The sequence below is a fragment of the Calidris pugnax genome, unplaced genomic scaffold, assembly GCF_001431845.1.
Source record: "Calidris pugnax isolate Ruff unplaced genomic scaffold, ASM143184v1 scaffold277, whole genome shotgun sequence".
Classification (NCBI taxonomy): Eukaryota; Metazoa; Chordata; class Aves; order Charadriiformes; family Scolopacidae; genus Calidris; species Calidris pugnax.
In genome coordinates this window covers 1,355,427-1,372,559 of record NW_015091023.1, presented here as the reverse complement: position 1 = coordinate 1,372,559, position 17,133 = coordinate 1,355,427, and the positions used below count along the sequence as shown (strand labels likewise).

Here is a 17,133-nt window from a genome sequence, read left to right as displayed (position 1 = left end):
ACATATATGAGGAATATATAAACCATAGGGTATGTTTCTAAATCACAGGAAAGCATTGGATAATACTTGTCTTTTCAACTTTAAATTTAGGCACCCAATTAGAAACATTGCCCCCTGTTTTCATTGCATTGTCTCCTCTGAAGCCTTGAAGATGGATGATCTATAATGGGCTAATCAGAGAACCAATGAAGTTAAAAAAAATAAAATAATAAAAAGTGGGTCACTTAAACCTTACATTTTCCAGTGTAAAAAAAAACAATCCAACCCTGCTCTTTCCTCCTTGTCTCTCTTTCCTTAATTATAATTAAGGAAAATTGGTTTTATTCCCCTCAGTGGATTTGATACTGGTGGGAAAGAGGATATTTACCAATTACTGATGACTATTTACTCGTCAGATAAAAAGTTGAAGTGAGCAAGGGTGGACCAACTGAGGGAGGATAACAGGTGAGAAGATTCCCCCTGCCACTCCTAGTAGCATTTGATGGAGTGCATACACCACACCATGGGATGAGGGAAGGAGCTGCCCATTAATACTCCCTCATTCCTTTTGCAGCTCCATGAAGTTTTAATGTGGCTGCTGAGCATCAAGTCCCATAGTGAGCCCACAGATCGTCAGGTTTTAAATTGGCAGAGGCTCTTCTACCTTCAAGGAGTCAGAGATGCTAGATTAAATAAGACCAAAAATGATCACGTCTTCCTAATGTCAGCCCATGACCTGCAAGAGTTAAACTAAACCATTTCAGCTGGAGCCAGTGTATATTTCAATTTGTAATTGTGGAAAACACTTGTATTCCATCAGGTCACATCAAAAAATCTCTGGCAGAGTTGCTGCAGTGGCTGTCAATGGACAGATAGGGAAATGAAAATATCATGGAAATTGAAAGAAAATCAAATAACGTGTTTGGAATCTTTAATTTGGTTTAGAAAGGTTTGGAAATAAACTGACTCAAATAGCCCAGATCTAATCACCTTCAGAGCCCATTTTTCTTCTTTACATGCACTTCTAAATCAGAGCCAAGGTGAGAACTGTGACTAAGATGGAAATTAATTATTATTGTTGTCACTGTGCAACAGTTTAATCTAAAAGAAAGAGACATCATCATTATTATTATTACTTACTAACTAGTCTTTTGTATATTTGCTAACAACTCACACAAGAGTCTGGCTGTCCTGAGCTCTATATTTACAAGCAGTGAAACTAAAGAGCAGAAAGATGCAATGTCTTGTCCAAATCAAACTCCTTAATCCCACACATACATGTTTGGTCCTCCAAGGCACAATGCCTGTGGGGTTTTTTTTGAAAATGCAACTGCAAAGGCTGCAGCATCAGACAGAGCAACCCATGGGCATTGGGGGTCATCAAAATAACTCACATCTGTAACAGAAGTTTTGCTCCCTTTAGAAGAACTACAAATGGCCCTTTCCCACCATTTTATCCTCGTGTACTTTTGCTGAGACCAACTAACACATTTCAGCCCCATTCCAAATGAATGACTGACTACCATTCAGGTGCACAAGGGGTCAGGGTTCTGGTATACATTTGTTTTGCAGGAGAAACTCTTAGTCAAGCCATATGCACATCCTCATCACCACCCAAACACCACCACCCAGTGTCCAACACAGAAAGACGTCTGACTACCTTGCATCGTCTGGGTGCAAAACAACAGCAACGCTGTCTCAGGCTAATGGGCTTTACATTTTTATCCTACTGGTTTCTCTTATGTTTGAAAGCACTCAAATGAAAGCACCTCTCTTTGGCAAGCACCAGTCATTAATGAAGTATTACCCTGAATTGCCTCCCCACCCTGTCCCTCTAATGGCAGTGAGCAGACATCTCCCATGCGCTTCTGATCCAAATTCTTCCCTCTGGGAGGTTTCCCAGGACCCTCACTGTTTTGATTAGCAGAATGTGTTTCTGCTAGAATGGTTGATAGACGAAATTGGATTTTGTAGCAGAAAAATTAGTTCCTGGTTAGAGGAGGATTAATGGTTCCCCCTGTCTTTAACATGTGCCCACTGGCAGGGCTCTCTGCTGGGTCCTGAGCATGTGCTAAGACAATCTGTTCCTTTAGCTTTCTCTTACACAAGGGTGGTTTTTTTGTTCCATTAATTTCCCCGGCTTTTCTTCTTTTTCCTCCTCACTATGGGGGAACTTGGAAAGAAAGAAGGGTGGAGAGAAACAGGAATGGGCTCTGAACACTTGTAAAGAAACGCCTGCACACTTGCTCCTCAGAAAAAATGTGCACCTCTCCACGAAGGAGCGGAGAGACAGCTTGTTTCACTCTTCTCTGGGCAAAGGCACTAAGTCTCAGCAGGCAAAACAGCCAAAGAGAATAAAGCCTCATACTGATTTTGTTAAAATACTTTATTCTCTCAGCCAGGTGAAGAGCCTTACAAATGTTTGGGCTTGAGTCGCTGTACAACCTCTCCTTCTGTAACGTGCCATCCCTCGGATTTAGCGAGGCTACGTTATTAATAAGCATCAGGGGTTTAGAGAAACAAAGGCTGGAGGAGGGGGCGGGGGGAGCCTTATTTTAGGAAGGGGGCCAAGAAAGACAAGATGTTTAGGAGGGGGAAAGCATCGACACCCTTGGACTAGAGAAAGTGTCGAATGCCAGCTGCAGAGCGCCTAAAAGAATGAGTGTCTCCGATGCCTTTTGTCTCCTTATATGGTAAAATGATAGAGAGGGGTTTCACTAGGCTGGGGAAGGCAGCAGCCTCTTTCCTCACAACACTGACTGCGGAGCTGAGATCGGAAGAGCTGCTCTTCGCAGGCGGTGGCAAGCCCCGGCCAGAGCTGCACAGGTCTCCTCCGCCAGCAGGCCCGTGTGCTCTTTACACGTTTGTTAATGGATGTGACCCCCTGCCCCTGGTCCAGGAGGTGACATTAACTGCCCGCTACTGCTCTGTAAGTAAAAAATCCCTTTTTTTCCCCCCCTCCCTCCCCACGGAATATATCTATCTTTGAAGGTGTCGCTTGAAACAAAGGGTGAGGAGAGGAGGAGAGGGTTGTTTAATGCCCCAGTGGGTTGTTGGGTAAGGATGCGAGGAGAGAGGTTGCCGGTCCCCCCTTTTCTCCTGAGCACACGGCGAGGGGTGTGAAGAGGAGAAAAAGACAAATTTCTTATCAGAGCAATTACTGCTGCATGTCTGTCTGCAAAGTGACACATCAGCGAGCTGATGAGGCTCTGGGTCATTTAATGTGTAACTATTTTTAATGACTGTATTGTGCCGTGTGTGTAATCCACTGGGGAGGTGATAAAAAGTAGAAGCTGAGGTCTTAGATTCCTTCCATCTCTGTGCACACTCCCGCTGCCGAGCTCAACAAAGAAGGATTTTTGCACCGTTGCAAAAGCCGATGCACATGAAACAAAAGTAGCCTTTCCTCTTTGCAGGCAAACACTGTGGATAGATTGTGTACGGGGAAAACCAGGGAGCTATCAGCATCATATTTCTTCTCTTTACATGAGGAGAATAAATTAGAACATTAATCCCAATTAATAGCTCTGAATTCCTTCCTTCCCTGCTTCTCTCTGCGTGCATGTGTGTGCAGCCACAATAACCCAGGTCCTTAATGTATGCCATCTAACATGGTTTTGTCTGTCTACATAATAAAGGAAATACTAAGTTTCATTGTCTGCATTAGTGGCTGTTCTAAACTTTCTATTTCCCTAAAAGGCTTTTATTTAGTTCACCAGATGATACCTGCATATTTCAGCTTTGCTTTGTAGAGAGACACACATATAGTCACAAGAAAGCAAATGTTATAAATTCTATATACCAGCAGCAGCCAGTCTGTTATTATGTGTTAACTGAGGTTGCTGATTGACACTGAGATTGCCACGGTCAGTAGCTATAACATTTATTGTTGGCTATACATATTTGTATATGGTGTCTTAAATAGGAATTGTCCTAGAAGGGACCAACAGAAGGGGGTGTGTTATTAGATACTCACATGCATCTGAATGTGAAGGAATGCTATAACTAAGGTTGCCATTTGGTTTCTGTTATGAACCCTATTTTCATCAGTTCATACATTTATAAGGCTCCCTGCTTTCTGGCTATTATCTTCTGTGCCTTTTATCAGCCAGATGGTAAACTTGCCAGATGGCATTTGCTTTGGAAGGCTCTTTTTTATTTTTTAATTTTATAAAAAATTCTGTTTGTTTTCTGTCCCTGTACATATAACTGGGAAAGGATGCACTCTAAAGGCTGCTCTGTCAATAAAGCCTGAGTATATTCTTGACTACCTTTAGAGAAAATGAAAAGAAAGGATATGATGTATGGTGTCTATTGAAAATTCAGTTCCAAACACTGCTGTAGTGGCACAACTGTATTCAAAATCTGACCAGAACACCAATAAAACTGTCTTTTACCCTGGCCATAACATAGATAATGATCTTTGGCTTCAGAGCCAGTACGTGGTAGAAGTGAGCAGGGCAGCTGGAAGGACAAAAATCGCTCTTGCTGACAAATCATATCTGTGAAAGTTACCTGGGGTTCCCACCTGACATCTCCATCTGACTATCAGCCCTGAGGCTGAGGGATAGACCAGTTCTTGAGGTCTTTCGAGAAAGCTTAGAAGATCTCAAGAGGGTAGAAGTGCTGGAGCAGAATATACTTATTTTTTGTTCTCACCGTTCTGGTGAATGTGCTCCCATGGGAATCAGCAGTGCTGCACCTGCAAGCACCAACTAGTTACTTCCAGGTTTGGGATTTATAGCAAAAATGTTACTAATTTTTGTGAGATCACTGTTATCACATAGCAGCAGATATAGTGTGTAACATATTGATTGTATAGGCGAAACTCCTGCCACGAAGAGCATGTAATGGTGATTCCCAACTAAAGTATTTGGGCACAGATAAGGCCCCATTTCCTACTTACGATTATGTGGTTTCTTAAGGAAGTCTAGGGAAGTCTTTTCCCTGAAATGACATCTTTCCTGTCCATACAGACAACTGCACTCCCAGCTGGCACACTTCGCATTAGAAAAAAATAAGACAACTCTTCAATCACACACAACACAGTTTTCCAGGATCCCATTGTTCTTTAAGCATCAGGAGCCAAAAAACCCCAAAGTTGGTGATGAAGTACAACTCCTGCAATTGTAAGGGCTGGTGACAGTTTCTGCTGCATTGCACTGCAAATTCAAGCTTTCTTCCCAACAGAAATGGGTGAGGAGGGCTGCAAAGACCTATACTCATCTGAGTGTCTCTTGGCTCAGTTCTCCAGGGCATTGAGCTCTGAGCCCGAGAACCACGTTGTACCTGCTGTTGTCCTCAATTCCTTGCTTTGTCTTACAGGACTCAGGATATTCAGAATTAAGGGAGGGTCAGGTAAACTTTAACACCATGAAAATCAAGCTGGAAAACATAGTAGTGCCTGTTGCTGCTGGCCAGCATGTTGTCACTCTTTCAAGATCCCTGCAGACTAGTTACACACAGATCTGAGGCTCATTCAAGTTTCTCTGGTGAATAAATTGGTCCTAAGCATCTTCAGAGAAACTCTGGATGGCATAGTGTTGTAGGCAGTCACCTTCCTTGCTTGGGTACTGCTTCAGAGATTGGGGATCTCATAATTTGCATTTTTAGACTGATTAATTCTAATAGTGTAATTTTAATGTTTCATTTCCATATGCACAGTTATTTGTGATGCAGATTCACCCCAAGTGAGGGTGTGAAATGGCAGGGTAATGACAGGTTTCATGGAAATAAATCTTGGATACACTGACAGCCACTGAAACATTAACATTTCAACAATACTAATTAGCTATATATATAGAGAGAGTGTTTGATTAAAAACCACTAGAGACTGCTTTTAAAGATGAGCATCAAAATACTCATGCCAGGTGAAAAAGTTACAGTCCTAATTTTGTTCCTCTTCACACACCCTTCTATATTATGTTGGATAATATTAACTGGCTACTGTACATACAGTATATATTGTAAGAGGAATGTAGGTGAGTATAACACTGATGTAAGAATACTCATCTCTCCCTTTCACAGCAAACTTTCAAATTTAAAGTTGCAAATATATTCACCACAGCAGAGCAAAGCCTAAGGTTGCATTTTTGGTGGTGGGAGGTAGTTCTAGACCCTTGGCAAGCACAGGCACAAGGGCTCAAAACCCACCACTCTTTACTTCATCTTGCAAAATAAAAGTAGTGAGTTGCATAAAACCATAAAATAGCTGTAAATATTTACCTAGCCCTATTTTGTCATTGTTCTGAAGGACTCTTGAGATTTTGACCAAAATTATCTTCAGAGGCCAGGATTCCACCTCTGAGGAATCCCTCCCTTCCATGCTATGCTGTGCATCTCTCCATGGTGGACCCAACATCTTTCTTCTTCAGTCAGAAAAGATCTCACCCACGAAAAGATTACACATGTCCGTGTCCCCAAACTCTCTGTGTCTTTCTGTGCTTGCTTCCACATCTTTCATGCATCACAGGTAGTTTGACTCAATGGTAGTAGCTGATCACTTTGTTCTCTGTGTCCAGTCTCCAGTCCCAAACACCATCAAACAAATTGGACCAAACTGGTTTTACCCAGGTGTAATTGATCTATTTTGCTGAGATGTGCCCCTCTGAATGGGTACCTCTAAGGTTTATGTAGCCTCCTTTGCCACATTTTGGAAAGCCAACAGCACAGCAGCTGAGCAGAGAAGTATGGGTGCCCCACAGCCCTGAGGCATTTGCTGCTACAGCAGTTTTATACGGTAGCTGAAAGACGTACATGAGCTGATCCTCCAAATCACCATGCATGCCAATTATCTTAGACAGAAAGGGGCTTTTGTGCTCTTGCCTCTGTAAACAGAACCAGACAGGGAGACCCAGAGCTGTTCTGCTAGAGGCCAGGACAAATAACAGAGTATTCTTGCTCCATAGGGTCCTTCCATTTTTGCTTCTATTCTTCTAGAAAGAGGAAAACATAGAATATTTTGGACATTGCTCTGGTTTTGTGCCCTGGATTGTGTTATGCAGGATTTCAAAAATATAGGAGAATTCAGAAATGTCATTGCATGGTAGCACGTAGCATTTTCTGGATATTTCTACCTTAGGATCTAATTTCTCTGGGATTAACAGTGTTCCTGTCAATAAGAAAAAGCAATTCTTTTCTGGAAAAACAAATCTCCATTGGAGTTTAATGTCTGCCGTCATTTAGCTTTTACACTATTTCTGTAGTGGAGGGCCAGAGATAACAATTGGTTTTATTAAACTTATACTATTTTTCTCCTCTATCATTTTCTGTTATCTGCTTAAATGCTCCCATTAGAAATATAAATTTCCTTGCTTAAGTAATATCAAGTATATCAATATCAAGTTGATCTTTCTCTTTGAGTAAGCCTTTGCTTATTCTGCAAGAGAAAGAAGGAAAACAGCAGTTTCAAAGCAGAAAAAAAGAGCAAGCCTTTCTGCTTGAACAGTGCTCCTCCTTGCTATGGTAGATTTAAGAGTCATGCTCCATGTTATTTCTAAAGGGTCTTTTTCTAATTGAAACGTATGCAGGAATGTTGGTAAGACCATACATCCTCCAGTCATTTCAATATCAACCTCAGCTAATCATAGTGTAAATTATGTGGGGTAAACTTTCAAAGTGTCAGTGCTGAGTTCTTCTGTGGCTTCTGTAGTTACTACCACTGGTGCTTGCTCTATCACTGCTGGAGTGGCTCTAAACTGGAGCAGATCCCTACAGACTGCCAAACACAACAAACCACACAGAAACCACAACTGGAGTGATCCTTCTCCACTACTATAACCAGGATTACTTTAGCCAGGCGCATGAGGAGCCTCACCACATAAGAAACATTTTCTGTTATTATTAATATTATGCTAAAAGGAAAACAATCTTAAATAGCAGACTATCGACTTTCCAATTCGTGATAGGCTGACTGTGCAATCCAGGCAGGAACCAGGTATGCTTTGGTTATCTGCACACATTAATGCTGCCCGTCTGCTCAGAAAATTGCTCTGAAGTACTTAAAAAGAGACATCGGAATGTTATACCATAGGCAAAATAAGTCAGGCACGCACAAGGAAGCGTCCTTGGAAAAACCTAACTGTGATTCTGAAGAAAGTTTTAAGGTAACTTTAAAAAGTCCCTTAAAAACTAAACATTTTTAAAATTGCTTTTAATATTCAGCATGCATGTAGAAAGGCCTGAGTGGGATATTTAGGAAGAGTTTTCTTTCATTGGGTTTGATTTTTATTGTTTTTTATTATTACTACTATATTCAAATACGAAACCAGGTTTTCCTGGCTTTTGCCTGGGAGCTTCTAGATCTATGCATATCTAGTCTGAGTTTAAAACCTTCAGAAGCAGCAATGAACACCTCCGTAATTAGATACTTCTAATACCTAACCTCAACATGGATTCTGGTAAAGCAGTCTGAGCTTGTTAATGGGGCTGTTCTGAGAGAGCAATGACATTGTATGTTATAAGTCCTTGATTTCTCGAAAACAGGATGCCAAATTCTTATGGTGGGCTTACTACAGGATTGTTCTTCCATAGCAGCAGCAAGAGGAAAAGGCTTTCACCTTCTTCTCAACTTAAAAAATTAAGGAGTGCAGCCACATCTGTCTAAGCATCTTATTTACAGGCTTACATGGGATACAGGGATACCCAACAACTTGTTCCCTACAGTAATCACAACTCCCATATCTAAGGATCTACAGAAAGATGATGGTATGAAAAATAGCTGTAGTGATAAGGTTCAGTGTCTCAATAACCTTTCAAAAGTATTTTTCCTCCTCTTCTCTTTAATTGAGAAATGCACCTTCATGTAGCAGTAACCCAGTAGCCACTGGCAGGGACAGAGGGCCTGTGGAAGGGAAGAGTGGCTGGCTGGGCTTCCTGCAGGATGAGCTGTGCATCACTCGCCTCTCAGCACCTGCTTAGCTTTTGCATCAGCCGTCTTTAGCATAAGGAAGCAAATGTCCTTCTGTGACCCATGGAGGGAGAGCTGGCTGTTCTGCATCTATCCCACGGCCAAGAGCCCGCTGCTAGAGGATCAGGGATTCAAGTACCACCTGCCTTGTTGGCCAGCTAGATCTCCAAGTGCTCAAGTTCCCTTTGCTCTCCCTCCGTTCTGCCATGGCATCTGCAGGCACTTATCTCATGAAGAAAAGCATCAGCTATACTTGCCTCGACAAAGAAAGAGGGCTACTGCCTCTTCATGAGCTTTAGTAAATCTAAACACGCAGGTGTATGCTTTGGGTGTTTGTGGTGTGCATCTACTCCAGCTAACTTCTGAAGTTCGGGTGGACTCTGACTCTATGTTACTTCTTTTTTCTTCTTGTCAGTGCTACTGGCAAATGGTTGTTTCTTCTTTTCCTGAAGTAAATGAAAAAGAAAAAAAATTAGCTTTCCCCCCTCTCCCCTTGCATGGCATTATGGCCTGATCTGGAAAAAGGATTAGCCCTTAGAAGAGTGGTTTGCTGTTGCTGCAACAAGATGATAGATAACGAATGTGGCAATAGCTGCTAAGTTACAGGAAAATAATTGCTTCTTGCCAGAAAGACCAACATAGTTTGAACTGCTAGTTCATAGTTGCAAAGGATGTCATAAATCTCTGCATTTTAGTATTTGGAACATTAACATAAATTGTTTCCAAATGCTCTAGACCTGTATGGCTTATGTCACTGGAGTTGTCAGACACAAATCTTCCTTTCTCAGGGGAAGGAAAATAAACAGATAGCAATTTCTCCATGAGCACAGTTCTTCTGGAACAAAGTCAGGTGGGAGAAATGTGTGTACATGTTGGAGGAAGATGGGACCCTTTATTTCCTGTGCAGGTGTCTAACAGAACATCCTGCTCCAGGGGCACAGGTAGAGCCCCAGCCCTACTGACCTAACTGAGGTCCACAGTAAGTCCCCCTTTGGCATCTACCAGGGCTTAATTCTGTGTCTCCATATACTGTTACAACAAGAGATCAGACCTTCATTTCACTGAATAAACTGAACAACTCCTACATTTTTCAGACAGCTTCCCTTGGCTTCTTTCTCTCTCCTGTGTGTGTGCATCTGTACCTCTCAGTCTTCAACACCCCCTAAGAGGGGTTGAAATAAAAGATATGCAGAACATCTCTTATGAGGCAGGCAAGGTCTGGGGCAGCTAGTCCCCTTTTCCAGTAGTCAACAGTGTCACAGGATAGGGGAACACCAGAGGATTTCATAGTGACATTATGAGCTCTAATTTTTATGAGGTAACATGATAACTTTAACAATTACTGCTAGTAAAACCAGACTGTTTGAGCAAACAGGGGAAGTGGAAAGAAGCACAGATTTTAAGTCAGCCTACTAACTTTTTGGTAATTTTCATTCCAGTTCTTCCTTCCTGAAAGACACAAAGTGGGTAGTGCTAACATTTGGCATAATCTCTAACTTCTTTTTTGGGCATGCAACAGAAAGCTCTTTTCCTTTTGGAGATGTACTTGTTATGTCTAATGTTGTAGAAGGGAGACTGTATGGCAAAAAAATCAATTTCTCCTTCGTAATAATATTGAAAGCAATCTGAAAAAGCATAAGTATAAAATGACTACTGCAATAAAATCTAAAGATTTCGTGATTGTTGTACTGCAAAAAGGAATAATAAAAATGAGCTGCTGGACGACAAAGCTTTACAATCACCAAGTATCAAACACAAGAGGAAGAAATAGATCAATGGGAAGGAGGTTGAATTGCAATTTGTGCCCATCCATAACCGTGAAAGTCTTTTGGTTTTTTTTTCTTAAAGCTCAAAGCAGCGCATAAAATCTGCACTAAGCTAAGCACAATTTTTCTATATGACAGGAACCACCAAATTGATGATGTAGAGGACCACGTGCACCAAGTGACAGGCAAAAACATTGGCCAGTATGATCTCAGATTTCTTGTTTGTAAGACAGAAGGGAAATTGTCTGTTTGACATTGCAGCTAATTCTTCAGCAGATAGGTCCCATGACTACTTTACATGAAATTTCTTCTCTCCAGAGAAGAAAAAAAGCTGTTAAATACCCTCAAAATATCACATAGTAGATTGTGGGATCCAGTGCAAGGTCCAGATATAAACTGCCTGGAATTTGGGATGTTTCACCCCGAATTCCAGCTTTCTGAATGAAACCACATGAACCTGAATTCCTAACTTCAAGAGATATTGGATCTGAAATTTGTGCCAGATCCAATAAAAGATTCACACAACTAAAACCAAAATGCAGATCTTGGAAACTTGCCTTTTTTGTCTTTTAATTTCTCAGATCTCTGGAGCTGTGCCTCAAACCCCATCCACAGCTGCCTATTCAGTGTCTTCATAGAGCAGAGTTCGCCCCTAAATCTGTTTCGGACAGAGAAATCAGGTCTGCCTCTCCCTGATCATGGTGTGGAGGACAATCCACTGTGATAATCTTCAAACACTTTTAAAAAAACAAATTAAATCCCTTTCAGGGATCCTTTCAGGATAGGGAAAAAAAATGCCCAGGTATTTTCTAAAATAGTGGCAGTGACTATTCTATTAAATACTGCTTGCCTCTGTTCCTGTGAAAAACGTCCAGAAAATAATACAGCACTCAAGAAGAAACCTCCTGTGAGCAAGAGAATGGAACATTCACCTCTGAGTCCTTCCTGTCACAAATCGCTTCTATATTTTACATTTAACAGCTTTGGATGAAGGACAGAAATGGTACAAACCTGTAAAGAAATCACACTTTTATGTTTTTTGCTTTTACACATCTTGATGGCAGAGAAATTTTTCACTCTTCAGTATTGCACATTTACTTCTAATTCAGGGCTAGAAAGAACTAACTCTGAAGAAAGTCGAGAAATGCAATATATGGTTCCTGCTCACACTTTAGGTTAGTAATAATGCAAATTAACTGTGTAACCAATTCCTATCATTTAGAAAAAAAATTCTAATAAAATCTGGTTGAAATTACAATTTCTGTCCTAAACACAGACTAGTTGGACAAAGCTATTGTTCCTCTCAGACTCAGACATGCATACACACATCAGTTTATACCGGTCTGACTGCGGTCATTTTGCTGAAATTACTCCTTGAAGAAATTAGGTCCTCTCTAGTTCTTCCATGGGAACTATAAATGTATTTTTCAGGTTGGGGATGTAAATAAGCTCCAAAAGCGGTGGAGGGGCAGGGGGGAGGGAAGAAATCCATTATCACCTTTTAAATGTTGTGGCAACGGCTGCACTTCTGCTTCAAGAGGAGATTGACTTGCTGGAAGCAGTTATTAAGGAAAGCTCACTCTGCACCGACACTGTTCTCCTCCCTTACACTTTCATTGCTGGCCACTGCTCTTGGAGACAGGCTAGAGGGGAACTTTGAGTAATCATTGGGCTTTTCTCTCCAGCATAAATCTTCTTACTTTCCTACTTTTTTTTTTTTATCAGTCCCTATGATCCTCTCTACTCCTTAAGGACCAAAAGCATCTAACATGTTCCTAGCTCCCCTTTGAGATTAGAAGCTAATTAATTGCTAGAGTATCTTGAGGTTCAAAACAACTGGACTGCTACTCCTTCTGGGTTGTCCACAGCACAGATGACCAGCAGTCAGGATTCTTCTTCCAAGCATGTTTTGGGGTTTGGTAGTTTGTCTCTCTTCTTTAGTAGTTACTTGGACTTCAAAAGATTTCCCTGCAGCTGAGCTATCACTCACCTACCTCACACACATATAAAAGCACTTGTCCCTTAGCCTGTGCTAGTCACAAAACAGTCCAGCAGTTGACAGAGGAAAAAAAAAAAGCTTTCTATCATACTTTGTCCATTCCGACTACCATAAAACCTTAATCAAACCCCAGCTATGGGGAATAAAAAATAATAATAAAAGCTGAAATCCTGGAAGAGAACTCAGGATTTCAGAATGCCTTAAGGGTGAATCCCACCACCAGAAGGAGAAGACAAACTCCAGAATTGAGCAACCTGTGCCAAGAACACTAAGCAAGTAACAACTTTTTGTTTAAAACTGAGAGCTGAAGTTGGCAAAAGGACTGCAGCTGCTGTAAATGTCACTTGTGTGTGAAAGACAGAGGTAGTCACTTAAGCCATTAGTACCCAAAACATTTAAGGCTACATAGTTCCAATGTAGCTTAAAGAGGAGATCAGGCCTGGCAGGCAGTGAAAATTGTGCAGTCCAGGTGAAATGTGCTTTCTGCCTGGGAAATTCCCCATCCTAAGCAGGGAGCTATGTCCTGCTTCAGCTGTAACATCCAAACAGATTTCAGGTGCAACACACACTGCAAGCCTCAGGTTAAGAAAGAAGCTGATGATTCTAATGAAACTGAAAATAAATTGTCACGGGCAATAATGAACATCTATCAAGTAATCAAAGGCATTTGTGTCATCTTTGCTTGTGTGTGCATCCAAAAAATGCTAAGAAGATCAGAGGAGTAAATAGCCATTGTCCCTAATTCAGACAAGATGATATATCCTTTACAGTTCCTTCTACTTGCTTCTCCCCATCTGTAATCATTTGACCTTTGCCTTAACCAAGCCAGCTAACAGTGGAGCCCAGTAGCCTGTGCATGGCTAATGTCTACCAGCAATGTAAACCTTTGTATTGCCTTATGGAGTTGATGTTGATCCTTCTGAAGATTAGCTGGTTCATCCTCTTAAAGTCCTTGGCTCCCTCCATGCCCTACAGAGACAGCTTCTTGCTTCAGACCTTTTGGTCAAAACCTATTCACAAATTCCATATAAATTCTTCAAACTCAGGATTTACTCTTCTCTCTTGTCTCTAACACTATCTCTGGTCAAAAACGTGTCAGAGGATGGCTAAAGTAGATGGGCTACTATCATTAGCCAGCACTGCAAAATTTATAATCCAGTTTCCTCCTATTGTGTTCATTTATCTGATTGAAAGTTGAATTAAAATTGAGGTACAATGTGATAAACTGGAATTGATAAACCCTTACTGGGGGGCTGGGTCGCGTGTAGCTCAGTCTGACATGTGCCTGTTTTTATCTTTGTGACAGGATAGCCGGACTCCAGACACCAACATGACTGAACGCTTTGACTGCCACTACTGCAAAGAGTCCTTGTTTGGTAAGAAGTACATCCTAAGGGAGGACAGCCCCTACTGCGTGAAATGCTACGAAAACCTTTACTCCAACACCTGCGAGGAATGTAAGAAACCTATTGGTGCTGACTGTAAGGTATGCAACATTTGTGTCCTGTCGCAGAAATCTTGAAAGAGTAGCCTGGATCCATAGCTCTCAAACATGGTGTTATCACCTGGAAGGATACGTGAATCCAGATTAATGTCTAGCTAAGGGTTTCTTTTGGTGGGAGAACATGCTTTCTAGATCCCTATATCTGCTCTTCACCACTTCATTTGGCAAACCCTTCTTTACCAAGCACGTTAATAGAAATGGAAGAACATCCCTCTCTTCCCACAAGGCATAGGATGGTCTGACGCTAGAGAGAATCTCATTAGGAGAGGCCAACTGTCCTTGGGGCCAGCTGGGATCTGGAAAGGTGGCAGGAGTTGATTTTGCCTACCTTTGGGTCAGAGGGAAGTAAGCCACTCCTGGCTTTGCAGTGACCACAACTCAGTTGTCATTGAGAGACAAGACATGCTCAAGAAAGGCTGCCACCTCATGGACCACAAAAATCTGGCTAATGCTGACCCAAGTAATAACTTGGTTAAAACACAGAATAACCAGCCTTTTAAATACAGAATTATGATAGTAGAGTCTAACTAAAGATTGCAAAGTAAAGAGCAGAAGCCTTGCAGCATCACATGGAAACACCTACCTGATATAATTAAGGTGTGACCACCTGAATTTCTTTTAATTTCACCAAAGCAACTGGAGTTCATGCTAGCTTTGCTCTGAACGAATGAAGGCAGATGATAATTCAGCCATGCAGTGAAGCGTCAGTTGGGCTGCCACAGACAGACTTCATCCAATACACGTCCTCCTTGCACAAAATTGACCTGTTGCAAGTGGGCCAAAGGTTTCACTGACAGAGTGAGCTTGCACTAGAACAGCAATTTGCATTGCGTGGCCACAGGATTCTTTACTGGTATGAGGAGGTCTGATGTTTGATTTCCTACAGAGCTGACCCATACATCTAGAAGTAACAATTAGTCCCTATTGCTGATACTACCGCTCTATCACTAGTTCAGAGATACAAAAATACATACTTACTCAGATTTGGAAAAATAAATGTCTCATATCTCCCAAACTGATCTCTCCCACTCTTGGCAAATCAGTAGGAAAGCCCTTTTCAGAAGCCTTAAAAAGGTGAGAATGTTTCACCATCATGACAGGGAACTGGCAATAATCTGTACCAGGGTATAAAACTGCCAGCTTTCCTACAGCTCATAAATATTCAGATTAGAGAAGAGATACAGCTGGCCTGACCTGAAAAAGCAAAATATTTCTGCCCCATTCCAGAATGTGCTTTTTTTTTTTAAGGTCTCTTTCTAATCCCCTGAGAAGATATTTCCATGTGTTGATATTCAAGAATTTAAAAACTTGGACCAGCTTCAACAAATCTCGGACAAAGTATTCAGGAATTAATCAGGCTGAACTTTTCAACCCAGATTTATGGATTTAGGGAGTGTGGGTGTTATCCGATATACTGCTCTTCTGTACTTTTAAGCAAGAAACACTCTAATAGCAGGTAGAAAAAAAGCACCCCTAATTGTCTGCATTATAAGAATATTTTATATATGCAAAGAACCAGAACTATACGTGGAAAAGACAACTATAAGATAGTAAATGAAGATTTCTTAAAGAGCTACTAAGTGTACCAGAAAAAAATGTCTCCTTTTTTTGTTTCTGTGACTGCTGTTTGTGTCTGTCCATGCTTTATGCTGTAGCTTTTGAACCTGTTGACCAATTTTAACCAAATTCTGACAGATGGATAAAAGTTGCAAATTAAATTCCTACGAGTTTTCTGAAAAAAACTTGTGGTTGGGTGGGAAAAGAGATCCTATTAATTTTCCCACTGAGAGGAAAACCAGAGTCGTTTTTCGATGACAGTAATAGATGTACATTTGAATACAATTGAGAATACATTTGAAAGAGCCCTTATAAGTGCCTCAGCCACAATACAAGTTTCAGTCAAAGCTTGTGCACTGTGTGACTGAGCATAATTTAGTTATGAAACACAAAGTCAGAAAAAATCTTGCTTCTAGTCTTTAAAATGTATATATACATGGGTATATAGAAATATACACATATATACATACACAGACATACATGTAAATATTTTTATATATATCTTTTTACATATTGCATTTGCATTTTCTCCTGAGCAAAGAAGATAAAATGGACTGTGTTTGGGAATAAAACCAGGGTGTTTACTGGATGTAAAAAATGGACTCCATATTTATCTGTATAAACTTTATACAGCCGTAAAATTTGGAACTAAAACCTAATGGAGCAACAGTGTTATCAGAAAGGGTCACATCCAGGCCTCTCCATCTGGCCGGGGCATGCAGCCTCACATCAACATTATGACCTGAAAAGCTCCATGTAGTTCCCACCTCAGATCCTCCTTTTCAAGCCCCTTCTTGGCCACTGCTGTTCCCCTGCACCGAGAGGAGGTGAACTGAGAACCCAGCTGCAGCTGAGACACTCTGAATTTCTCTATCATCGACCCTCCCAATTAAAAGCAACCCCCTCTGTAGCCAAAAGGGCTACACCAAAGCAGACCAGGTGTTGACAAGAGGACAGCCAGCTCTGTCACCTCTGACAGTGCTGTCGTGCATCAGCACTGGTGCGCAGCGGCCACTCACCCGGGTTGAACTGAAGCCTGCTCAGACACTGGTAATACTCCAACTTTGACAGCACTGGGCTCTGAGAGGATCAAACTGGTGCCAGATTTTCACCTTGTGTTTTAGCTACGGCACAGAGACCCCACAAAGCAACTATCCCGAAGACAAGCTTCTTTTGCATTTAAATCAGGGGAAAATTTGCTTCACTATCTTTCTGTGGTAATATATGGATATCTGTGACTGCAACTGAGCAGTAAATAACTTGTTCTTTATTTTAAGTGCTTTTTTTTTCCACCAAAAACCCCACCTCTGAATGACAACATGTGTCTGAATGACACCTTTGGATTTAGGCCATTTCATTAACTGTAAACAATTGTAGCTGATGTTTATGAAACTTTCACAGGGAGATTAAAAGCTTCATA

General features: G+C 41.2%; 1 protein-coding gene across 3 annotated transcripts in view; it reads left to right on the top strand.

The window, feature by feature from the left end:
* FHL2 (four and a half LIM domains 2) overlaps positions 1-17,133 on the top strand; it is a 43,812-nt gene that overhangs the window by 13,728 nt on the left and 12,951 nt on the right. The window contains exons 1-2 of one of the 3 annotated variants that reach the window (XM_014955840.1): positions 2,727-2,908; positions 13,959-14,138. In XM_014955840.1, the coding sequence (XP_014811326.1) occupies positions 13,983-14,138 (156 nt within the window). In that variant the 5' untranslated portion in view covers positions 2,727-2,908; positions 13,959-13,982. Of the gene's footprint in view, positions 1-2,726; positions 2,909-13,958; positions 14,139-17,133 lie in introns of those variants that run through there. The other 2 variants (XM_014955841.1, XM_014955842.1) reach the window with 2 other exon arrangements.